Source organism: Dunckerocampus dactyliophorus, chromosome 8, assembly GCF_027744805.1.
Source record: "Dunckerocampus dactyliophorus isolate RoL2022-P2 chromosome 8, RoL_Ddac_1.1, whole genome shotgun sequence".
NCBI classification, from domain to species: Eukaryota; Metazoa; Chordata; class Actinopteri; order Syngnathiformes; family Syngnathidae; genus Dunckerocampus; species Dunckerocampus dactyliophorus.
In genome coordinates, this window is record NC_072826.1 from 10329904 (window position 1) to 10342611 (window position 12708).

Genomic DNA, 12708 nt, shown 5'->3' on the forward strand with positions numbered 1-12708 from the left:
ATAATTACATAACACATGTATGTTGTCATTTGTTTGTGTGCAACGCTATGGCTGCTCTTTTTTGTTGAAATGCCAAATACCTTATAACCTTGTGACAAAGCAAGGAAAAGAATGTTTGGCTCAAACACAGTTGTGTATTCAATATTTCATGTGAAAAAAAGATGGAGAACAAGATACAATAATGCTACACTGTACTACTACTCCTTCTCCAAATGGTCCTCGAGTTATGTATGAGTTTCCAGACTGTCATGCAAGTCAAGTGTTGATGTTGAATCTATACCTAAATTTGACCTATACCTAAATTATGCCACTCACACTGTACACAGAACACGTGAAGGACATAAAATACAGTAATGAAATACAAAATACTGTACAAGAGTTGAAAGAAACAGTAATAAAAAGACAACAACTTCCTTTTATTCCTGTGGTTTATTGGGAGTAGGAAGTAGAAGAGGCAGAAGAAGCTGCAGAAGGTCCTGAGGTAGAGGTACAGGATCACTTTCTGAATCACCACAAGAAAAAAAAAAAAGACCACACTTGCGTAGTTATCACTGTCGCTTTCATAAGAGCAGATCCTTTCACATCGTCAAGGATACAATCTTCTTCCTTAGTAATAGACGTCACGGTTGAACAGCCAAGACCAAAAAAGTGTGGTCAACAGTGGTGGGTGTTTCTCCACTCTCAGAGCTTCTGATGATGTCTATTGTCATTTCCATGGTGATGACTTTTTTTTCTCAACGCACATCCACCAGAAGAGGCTGTCTTATGCTTGGTAAGCATAATGAAGTGCAAAAAGTTAATTAATAAGCGATCTTATTCAATGAGTCACACACTGTCCGCTGCGTGCAAGATGCCTCGCCTCGTAGCGTCTTGTGAGGCACTGCAAGCCGCTGCAGCACATATTCATCCGCTGCACGTACTCAACCAAGTTGGTTCAGTGATCAAAATGAAGTAATTAATTCATTTATGGGAGAGCGTACGTAACCTTGAAATGGTGAAAGTCGGAACGACTTGACTCGAGGACCACTTGCATAACATTTTTGTATTATATAAAACTTATAGTACAGTAAAAAAGGGGATTTTGTATCCCATCTTTAAGAGCATTGACCGAGATATTGCATATTTGCCATCTGTTAAGCAATTTCAAGGCCATCATTCTTAATGGAGAGGAGCCACTCTACTAACCCCTCCCTTTAAATCCCACCTCATTTGGTGAGAATACGAGGTAAACATCACCAAATGTTCCTTCCCAAAGCAGACACCTTGACAGCTCAATAATGACCCCAGTTAGTCCCAAAGAAACAAATCGATAATTAAGGCCAGGTCATAACTTTGTAACTTTTCTCAGGGGACAAAAACAGCTAATGGTGAGTAGAATTCAGAGTTCTTGTGGACTGCTATCGACGTGCCTCACTGAGCATTAATTTATATTGTAGACAAGAATTCTCCTGGACAATATTTTTAAACTTGTTACACTAATTGCCCAAATTTGATTCAGTGCCTGAATCCAGCTTCTTATATATACATGTATTTTCAAATGAATCTTATACGATATTTCCTGAACAGCTAAAAGATCCTGCATGGAGCCAAAATGCATGAAAACAAACAAAAACACACAACACAAGTGTCAACATTGGTCAGTGACAACATGGAAGTAAATGACATACCTGTTGGTTTAAAAGCAGGTAACCTCGCCATTACTCCACTGGGCCCCGTCAGTACTAGTTTTCCTGAATGAATGATCTTTGCATCTCTAAGGTACCATATGGAGACCATAAGTAATGTTCCATGCTTTTGATTTTTTTTGCAATGGGTGTTTTTGGGCAGACGAGCATGTCTGCATATGCCATCAATAGGCTTATTTTGATGATGATATCCAATTCATATGGGACTTTTTTAACAAACACATTTGAAAGAGACCTGATTCCGATTTCCAAGGAAGTTATGCTTTCTAAATATGAAATGAGGAATTACAGCACATATTTTTGGATAACCCACATAGCTTTACCATTGACTGAAGAAAAACAAATTTGCAAGACTTTCATTGTTGCTTAGGACCTGTCCATGCGGGACTGTTTTCAGGTCGAAAAAATGTAAAGTATTTTATTTTTTCAGTGTTTCATCCACATGCCATTGAAGAAGTATTTTTTGAAAACGGCTTCCAGAGTGGGAAAATCTGACAACATTGCCTTCTCGTTGCCGTGCCGACAAGTGAATCTCAACTTTCTGAGAACAATAAAGTCTCCGCCCCTTCGCCATCACATGACCAGAAGTGACCAGTCGTGTACTGCTGCCAAAAAGCCAACATAACATCTGAATATTTTGACTGGCATGACTCCCAGTCGACATTCTCCTCATATTTTTTTTGTCTTGTACTCAAGTGTGTCCCACAGAAGTAATTCCACTTCATCGTCAGTCCGGACAAGCGGAAGATGACGGCCTTTATGCGCATAAGTTCTTTCTTCTGTAGTTTTGGTGTGTCACGTGGTTCTGCTTGTGTGTCTGTTTACAGCGCCACATGTAGGTGTGCCCTATGTTTTACATTGATTTCACCAAGTGATCCACTCCCATGTGGACCTGACTATTTACTTTATTGTGTGGATGCAATATTTTTTTCAACCCACCAAAAAAAAAACCCCAGTAGCGTTCCCGTGTGGACAGGGCCTTAGTCCCTGCCAGCTTCTCCCATGCATTCCCCTCATGTTTGACATTTTAGAAGTGAGATTCCCACTAATTAGAAAGGCTTAATTGCAGCATTTCTCCACCTCTCCCCGCCCACTCGCTTCCCGACTTTCATCTGTAACGCCAACTTTAGCCCTCATCCCCATCCCCATTCCCCATCAAACTACTTCAGTCACTCTCTTTCCCTAATTCTCTCTGGAAGTAGCGTCTCTCCCCTTTTATCTGTCTTCTTTCTCTGTGAGTGGTTGAGAGATTTATCCTGTTGTAATTAATGTGGTAGAGGTTGAGGATCAAGACGCTAGGGAACATGCTGCCGATTCCTTTTGCTGCGTGTGAAAGCACCACCCTTAATCGGTCCTTTGTCATCAAGGTGTACGTACGTGTGATAGGCTCTGAGGAAAGGAAAACGAGAGGGAAGACACCAATTGAAATGTTGTTACTTTTCCCTTTCTTCTCTGCCTACATCTGCCTTCTTTCTCTGTTTGCAGTTTGGCAGAACTGAAGTGATAGACAACACCCTGAATCCTGATTTTGTTCGGAAGTACATCTTGGACTACTTTTTTGAAGAAAAGCAGAACCTTCGCTTTGACTTGTGAGTCAGTTTTCATTTGAAGTCATATCTTCAATATGCATTCTCTCCAGCTCATTATTGACTCCTTGTTTTCTCTCTTTTTTCACGGGGGAACTAGAAGTCAATCATGAAACATCTAAAGACAATAGCTTCATTAAGCATTCAGTCTTGTGCTCTCTATTCCTCATTGATGATTTTTACAGTCAATTTCTTTTGTAAAAAAAAAAAAAAGTATTTTCGGGCACATGGCCCTAGAGGGATACCATAGTGTGAAACATCCCATTACATTGTTGCGCTTGTCCATGGTGGCCAGAGACTGTAACCCTGATGAAATCCTGTATGCTGCCCAATTGTGCTTGATTAATGTGGAGGTGAACAAGATCTATCCTTTAATTAGTAAGTCATATATGCACCATTTCACTCACTTTCAGTGCGTTTTAATTATATGCAAATTCAGTCAGGACTCCTGCTCATGACTATGGATGAAGGAAAAGGGTCTAGCTGAACACACTGTTTTTCTGTGTCACACTACAATAAGTTAACAGTTAAATTAAATTTACCTTTTTTGACACAAACGGTTTCGCACAAAACATTTTACACATATGCTTTACCACAGATATAATTCAATGTGTGATCAAATCAAGCTAATTTAGATATGTTGGCTGACAGAACAGTTGAACCTCTAAAGTTGAATACAAACCATCTGGGACGCTGGTGGACATCTGGTTTATTCAGCTTTAGAATTATATTTTCCATAGGAAATAATAAAAATGAATTAACCAGTTCCACTGATGCATCATAGCATATTAACAACACAGGTACAGTTAATATTCATTATAGAGAATATTTTCTTTATCTTTTTACATTTAAAGTTACAGGCATCTTACTGCCGATTTAGTTTATCCGCAATCGGAATAATAAAGATGAAAGTTGCATATCCGTGTTGCTGGAGACATTTGTTCACCACTTACGTTGCCGCGGAGGAGCAAGAGCAAATCAAGATGGGTAGTTAATGTCAGCTGACAGATGTCCTATAACATCTACAAAGTGCCGTTTATGATGTGGGGTGACACACGCGATCGACCCACACTAACTTCACGATGGACCGGTAGCTCACAGTCGACGTAATGGGCACCTCTGATCTAAGTTGGTTATGTAGAAATGGACATTCTGCCTTTTGGTTTCATTTCAGGTATGATGTCGACTCCAAAAGTCCAGACCTGTCCAAACATGTGAGTGCAAATTGGACTCCATTGTACTTTTACTTGAAAACACCGCAGATAAGTAGAGGCCAGCTCCATTTCAAATTGTTTACTTGATAGGCACAGGAGACAAAATAACACTACCTGTCGGCTGGACAGTGTCTCTATCTGTGGTGTTTCCAATTAGAAGGTGTCTATTGCATGCTGCTACTTGATGGAATACAGCAAACCCTTTCTAATGCCCTATGAAAACCCTTTCATAGCAGTATCCAAATACAAAATCTTCTTTCTGTTCTTTTGTTAATCATGCGAAGTTTAATCTCCACAAAACATTTTTTCAAATTCATTTTCTGTTCATTTTTTTAGCAGTGTAGAAGCCTGAGGGATATTACATACTGTACAACCACTTCAACAGACCCTTTCCATGATTATCACACTACTTTTGCCATCTCTTCTGGGAGTTATTGTCACTTCTGCTACCTGTATTAACTAATGGAATCAGATGTAATAAAAGTATAGTGAGAGGCAATCTCAAATATAATAAAAAATACAGCTTCATCTTCATTTACTACAATCATATACTGAAATGATTCATGTTACTTTACCATTTGTTATGATTTTTTTTTTACATTAGCAAATACTAGTAGTGGAAGTCAAGAGAATTCCAGAAAGAGAGTGGAAGTGTTCTGACGTCATATGAAAATGCAGTGCTTTTCATCCATGGTTTCTCCTGTATTAAATACGTGATCCATTTTAGAGACAGCTTTCTTCAGCTGAAATCTATGCTGACTGAAAGCATTGCGAATAGTTTTTCCTTTGAAAAGGTTTTTCATCAGCTTGTGATTTATGGATGTATTTGGATTAACAGGGTTTGCATTTTTTCCATCATTAGCTTTTTGGGTTGTTGGACTGTTTATGACACAGCATGTTGTCTTTCCATTCTTACTTCATCAACGTGAGCAGCGTTAGGAGCACTTTGTATCGGTAAAGTGTCGTCTTCTGCTACATGATGGGCTCTATTGTTGTTATTGTTGTCACTGTGTTATTGTTGCTGCTGCTGCTGGCCAACCTTTCTGGAAGCCTGCAGAACTCAACGTAGGTCCCAGCATCTCTCTCACCTCTGACACTGCATGGCTGCTGTCTGTCATTATCTTCTGAAGGATGTTGTCTGAATGGCACTGAAGCAATCAAGCCAAGCTATCTGTGCAACCCTTCAACACTATCGTGGTTTTGAAGGGTTTGATAATAGCTATGTGATAAAAGGACAAAATTGAGTCATGAACGAGTTTGTGTTTGCTTGCTTCCTAAGAAGGTTTGACCCATTCCATCACAGCACACCAAAGAAGCCTGATGACACCAAGACACCATAAGAAACGTTTTGGTCTGGATAGTTCCACATCCACTTTTTCAGATTTAAAAAATAGTGTGTTGTACAGCACTGTGCAGGAGTCTTCAGCCACCACGAGTTTAGTTCTTTTTAATGACTTTGTTATATCCTGCCTGACCAAAAAAAAAAGGTCACATATCATATTTAATACGAGCGCCTTTAGGTTCGACTACGGCACACATTCGCTGTGGCATCTTTCCACAAGCTTCTGCAATGTCACAACATTTATTTCTGCCCAGAGTTCCATTAATTTTTTGCCAAGATCTTATATTGATTACTTGTATTGAATTGATCTAAATGCTGCGCAAAGTCTTCTTTGGGACAACATTCTCAGTGGGGATCAGGTCTGGACTCTTTGGTGGCCAACCATGTGTGAAAATGATGCCTCATACTCCCCGAACCGCTCCTTCACAATATGAGCCTGACATCAGGGAAGAAAGAAAAAACATTGATGGAATAACCTGGTCATTCAGTAAATTCAGGAAATCACCTGACCTCATTCTTTGGGCACCTAGACCTGATCAACTGCACCAAGCCCAATGCTATTGCTTCATTAAATCCCGGTGGTGACTATTTTTGGCCAAGCAGTGTATATACTAGGGATGCTCCGATCAGGGTTTTATGCTGCTGATTCTGATATCGATCATCCAGGACAGAAATCGCCCGATACCAATCACATACATTAATTTTACAGAGGCCGAGAGCCATCACAACCCACCATACTCCGTCAAGTGTTGTTCTTTACCCCCACAAGACAGTTTTTGTAGTATGTGTTAGCAGTTCCACATGGTTGCTTTTGTTTTGAGGGGAAGTGGGAGGACGACACTGCCCAAGATGTTAGTTAGGGCAAGAAACTTCACTGCACAAAGGATCGCTGCGGGCTGCAAAGTGCTAGCCACAGTTGGTCGGCTTTTGTGATCGGTGTTGAAAGGCATTTATAGGCATATGCCGATCACACGATTTTTTACGGAAATCGTGCGATACTGATGGGTGGCCGATCTACCGGAGCATCCCAAGTATATTTGTATATACTGTAAAGCAACAAAAGTAATGGCGGCACAAGACTTTTTCATGGTATTATACATACAAGAGTACCTCTACCGTTGTATTACTAGCTACATAGTCATGAATCATCTGTCTTGTCATGTCCACTATGCTTTAAATCACATCAATCTGTTGTGTGTCTGTAATTATAGTCCACACCATACCTGAAGTGTATTTGCTGTGCAACACAACCTTGTTTTTAACCAAAGACACCACTACAGCAAATCTGCAATAATCTCAAACAATGAAATCACTTAAAAGCTTTATTTGTATTGACTAAGAACACAAAGGCATCAGTATTAAAACAAATTTTGACGAAGTTTGACCTAAACAAGTGAATTCTTGAATGATTATGAATACAAGGGTGTCCACAGTAGAAACAAGACAGCAGGGATATTCCCACTCATCTGACCTCACCTTCACACTGTTTTGTTGTCTCTCTCAACTCGACAAATACCAACCTACCTCATTTCCTTCCCTCCATCTTTCCCATATGATAGGACTTTTTGGGTCAGATGTTCTGTACTCTCGGGGAGATTGTTGGATCACCAGCCAGCCGACTGGAGAAACTTCTTGGGTGAGTGGGATTTTCATCTAAACTCTTTAGTTACAGGATACTAAAAAGGATATAGGAGCCACACTGATAAGAAAACCAAATAATATGATAATAAAGTTGTAAGATAATGTAATAAAATCATAACGTTAGAAAATACAGTTATTGCAGGAATAAACTGGAAATATTATTGGAATACAGTGGTAATGTTCCAAGAAAAAAACAAAAAGTATTACAAGACTAAAGACACATTTGCCCCACAGCAAAACTTAAGAACTAGCTTGCAGCATCTCGTAATGATTTTGAGTCAACCAGAGTATAACCTGAATTCAGAAATCATCATCTTAAAGGAAAACTGCTCTTGTTTGGAATTTTGCCCGTCACCCACAATCCTTATGAGACATAAACACAAACAGTGGTGTGTAAAAGTGTATGCCCCCTTCCTGATTTCTTTTTTTTTTTTACATGTTTATCACATTTAAGTGTTTCAGCTCATCAAATTAATTTAAATATTAGTCAATGACAACACAACTGAACACAAAATGCAGTTTATAAATTATACTTTTTATTAAAGGAAAAGAAGTCCAAACCTGCATGGCCCTATGTGAAAAAGTGATTGCTTCTAAATCTAATAACTGGTTGGACCACCCTTAGCAGTAACAACTGCAATCAAGCGTTTGCAATAACTTGCAATGAGTCTATTACAGCGCTGTGGAGGAGTTTTGGCCCACTCGTTTGAGCAGAATTGTTGTAATTCAGCCACATTGGAGGGTTTTTGAGCAGGAAGCGCCTTTTTAAGGTCATGCCACGGCATCTTAATAGGATTCAGGTCAGGACTTTGACTAGGCCACTCCAAAGTCTTCATTTTGTTTTTCTTTAGTCATTCAGAGGTGGACTTGCTAGTGTGTTTTAGTCCTGTTGCATAACCCAAGTTTGTTTCAGCTTGCGGTCAGGAACAGATGGCCGGACATTCGTCTTCAGGATTTTTTGGTAGACAGCTGAATTCCATTTATCACAGCAAGTCTTCCAGGTCCTGAAGCAGCAAAACATCCCCAGACCATCACACTTCCACCACCATATTTTACTGTTGGTATGACGTTCTTTTTCTAAAATGCGCCGTTACTTTTACGCCAGCTGTAATGGGACACACACCTTTCTGGCAAAATTGAGTTGAGCTTTAATGTTCTTTTTGTTCAGCAGTAGTTTTTGTCTTGGAACTCATGCAGGCCGTTTTTGCCCAGTGTCTTTCTTGTGCTGGAGTCATGAACACTGACCTTAACTGAGGCAAATGAGGCCTGCAGTTCTTTGGATGTTGTTGTGGGGTATTTTGTGACCTCTTGGATGAGTTGTCGGTGTGCTCTAAGGGTAATTTTGGTATGGCAGTGGACATCTCCAGTGGCTGGGATTCAATCCCATGCCATCTGCACGTAAAGCAGCAGTGTGTACCATTACACCACCAGGGGCTATCTGATGCCTAAAAAGACAGCTAAATACTTCTTTAAAATCCAATCTAATAATAGCTGTATCCAAAGAAAGCAACATTTTGTTTCTCCTGCACTTTTTCTGGTTCCTCAAAACAGTGAAAACCAACGTGGACATGAATAATGTTATAAAAAGTTTTTTTAATAAGACTCACTGACATGTGAGCGTTTATGGCTCTGCTTAAAAGGGATTTTGTGTTGGGGTTTTTTTGCCAAATAATTTATTTTGAGACAATCTGGAGCTGAGAGATAACGTGAGTGCATGCCAAATGTTATTTTTGTGGCTGCTTCAGATGCAGTGTTTCAAAATAATATGGAAGATATAGCAGCACAGTGGCCTAGTGAGTAGCATGTTGGCCTCACAGTCAAGAGGCTTAGGGTTTGTGTGGTGTTTGCACGTTGCCCCCGTGCATGTGAAAGCATTGCACACAAAATATTTTTGGTTGATATCTGCACAAGCACACGCAAACAACAGTATACTCATTCTAAGTTGAAGTTTCTCATTTTAAGTTGAACCTTGTAGCTTGCTTAAATGGAACATAAATACCTGTGGATTTATGTGTGCTCCTACTCTGCTCTTTTCATGGCTATTAGTAGTGCTGTTAATCCCTGTCTGTTTAATTAGGCAGCAGCCATTGTGCTTTTTCATTCTGGGGAAAAACTCCTGCAGGCGAGAGAGAATGAGAGCGAAAGCGTGTAGAAGCACAATACAGTATGTGAAAGGAGGGTGAAGCTGTTGACAATTAACAGTTGGTGTGAATAATGGTGTAAAATAATAATAAGGACTGTATCAGTTGTATCTTTGGTCTACTGACTGTATCATTTACACAGTTATCATCTGAGACCACTGAGGCATAAAATAAACAGAATATTTTTAGATAAATGGTCTACATACCATTAGTATACTCTTCTGCATGTCTCAGTAGTTAATGAAAACAGAAAACAAGCCCTCATTATAATGAGACATGGTAAAGAAGATTTGAATAAAGGCACAAACTAAGTATTGTATTCTGTTGTGTATACTATGAAGGAATTTTAATTGAATTGAGTCATTTCCTCCATTTATAAATATCTAGTTTATACAACAATTATATCATGTAAGGAGTCAGACTAAGAGACACTCACGTACTGTACTCAACGTGTGGACTGGTGTACTTTGATCTACTGTAGGGGTCATAGAAATAAGGTTCCTACTTAAAGACACTGCATCATATGCTGCTTGCTGCTGTCCCTGAGAGGCAGAAGATCAATGAGTATGTTTTGTTTTTTGCGCCTTCTGCAATACTTAATCCAAAAGACGGACTGCCATCATGCATGAGACATCCATATGCTGTATTTTCACGTGTTATCGCGTAAAGGGTGTGTTTTTGTTTTTACACTTGACAATCACAAATGGCAAGAATAAGGTGTGAGGTGCATCGGCTTATCATCAAGTTGAAATGTCATATTTTAAAAATGTTTGAATGGAAAATATTTTCAAATCTTGATACATCATATGAATTTCGCTGAGACATGAGAGATCTCCATTTTAGAATGTATGTGTGCTTCAAAAAGGAAACAATGTAGAAAGGAAGAGAGAGGGCCTAAGATGTGTTTCATCTGAACATCAAATGCTCTTTAGTGATTGATTCAGATTTACCCTGTTGTCCCTCCATGGGCCTTAAATGCATAATTTAGAAGGGAGATTGCAAATTCTCAAAGCAGTTATCTATGCACATATCAAGTTAATATTATGAATGTAGCGACCAGCTTCACATCAATAATACTCTACTGATCTGTTTCTTTTTTATGTTCTTTAAGTTCCCCTCCGGTCAAAAATGTATGAAATACATGCTATATATAGTACATCATCATGTTATGTATAATACAGGCTATACAGATATCCCCACTCTCTCCATGTAGCTAAATACTAAAAAGAGAAGGCGAATCATCATCACGTGAGACGTCAGCAAATCTTGTGAGACGATACTATATGATCAGAAGGAGAAGGATCAGAAAAGTATGATTACAGTCATAGATCAGGAAATGGAAAGTGTCCTAAGGATGAATTGTACTTACTAGTTATTAAGCATATCTGCTTATTTTTTTGCAGAGTTAGCTGTATAGCTTCAAGGGTCCTGGCTAAGACAATAAACAGCCAGATCTGCTGCACTGCATCGATGCACCTCCAATGATTCACGACAGACAAAACAGTCAAACCAGCCAAGGCAGAATTATTTTGAATCACTTGACTTTTTCTGCTTTGTAACCTTCAAACACAGCATATGATTGTTATGTTGGATGACACATCAAAAAAACAATCAGCAAATGGCAGTTAGTCAATGTTTGGAGCTTGCTTGCCCTTTTGCTGTTTCAATATCGCTGTGAATGTCAAAGTAGGTGACCAAAGAGTGGCAGCATGATGGGAAATGATTAGTGAATGTGGATAAACACATGTGGGCAGAGGCAGACTGTTATGCTGCATATGTTGTCTGTTTGCAACAATTGGCCTGCACTTTGTATGCACCCTAATACTGCATGCGTATTACATTTACAAATGTCAGAACAGTGAAGGTGAGGGTCGACCACAACCTGTTTCATAGCATATTCATATTTTCAAACAATTTTCCCACAGAGATAAAAGAAAGTGACATACAACACTGATTGAAATTTGCATAAGAGATCAAGTCCAATGTGTTCTTTTTGTGGGGAATTTAGGGTACAGGATAGGATAGGGGAATTGAATGATTTGGAGTGCAACTCTATAGTACAGTTTTATTTTTTTTGTCGACTATTTTATTGTAGACCAGTGACGTGTCCATTGAACTGTATTCTAGATGCATTTTCTGTATGATTCCTATCGCTTTTTGACATTTCCATAAGTAAAAATAACTGAATTTGGACATTTCCTGATCAAATACAGGGCACAAACCTAAGATGAGGCTGCCGCGAGCGTCTCTTCTCAGCTTAGTGCACAAGCCCTGCCGACCGTCTGAGTGCACTCACTGGTGCCTTCCAGTTTATGTATGTCAGTTTCTGTTTGTCAGCATATCGCCAATAATATAATGTTGCAGAAACATTTATTATACACCAGTCACTGCCATCCTTTGAAAGAGAGTATTTTTTAAATTTATTTTTTAAATACAGTAGTACCTCGCATAAGGTAAACCTCCTTTTACGTAAATTCCACTGAACGTAAAGAATTTATGTAAAGTTTTTGCATCGTATTACGTGAGAAATTCCATATAACGTAAAGCGTCAAGTCGGTGCAAGTTCAGAAATTCGATTTGAATAGCTTGCGCGACAGAGAGAGGGAAACATTTTCCATAACTAACAGAGTATACTTGGTGACGCCTTCTGACGCTTCACGCTTTCATTGGCTGATTATCGGGGCACCACCTACGCTCTCATCTCATTGGCTGATTTATGCAGCGCGTACGTGAGTTTGTGTGAGAGACAGGGTTCTCCCTTCAACCTCCCTTCCTCATCGTAGTCGCCCTTAAACTAGTTGCTAGTTTTTGTTTTTCAGTATTATTCATTTACAGTAATCTTATTTATTACCTTATTTTATATTGGAATGTTACTCTACTATGTTTATGCTAACGTTTTCTTATATTTTCCCACCATATTTGGTGGACTGTGAATATTTTGAAGGGCCAAAGGAGTGAGTTTGGGAAGATCTTGTAACGGATTAGGCTATTTACATGTATTTTACTCTTCGTATAACGTAAAAACCCTATAATGTAAACGTTCTTGGAACGGATTATTTATGTTGTAGGGGCGTCTACTGTACATTAAATATATATTTC

At 39.1% G+C, this 12708-nt stretch overlaps 1 protein-coding gene across 3 annotated transcripts in view; it reads left to right on the plus strand.

The window, feature by feature from the left end:
* The window catches only part of cpne5b (copine Vb), a 116823-nt gene that overhangs the window by 37697 nt on the left and 66418 nt on the right, over positions 1 to 12708 (plus strand). For 2 of the 3 annotated variants that reach the window (XM_054783870.1, XM_054783869.1), the window contains 4 exons: positions 3171 to 3274; positions 4446 to 4485; positions 5536 to 5550; positions 7387 to 7463. In XM_054783870.1, coding sequence (XP_054639845.1) covers positions 3171 to 3274; positions 4446 to 4485; positions 5536 to 5550; positions 7387 to 7463 — 236 coding nt within the window. The remainder of the gene's footprint in view (positions 1 to 3170; positions 3275 to 4445; positions 4486 to 5535; positions 5551 to 7386; positions 7464 to 12708) is intronic. The other variant, XM_054783871.1, reaches the window with a different exon arrangement.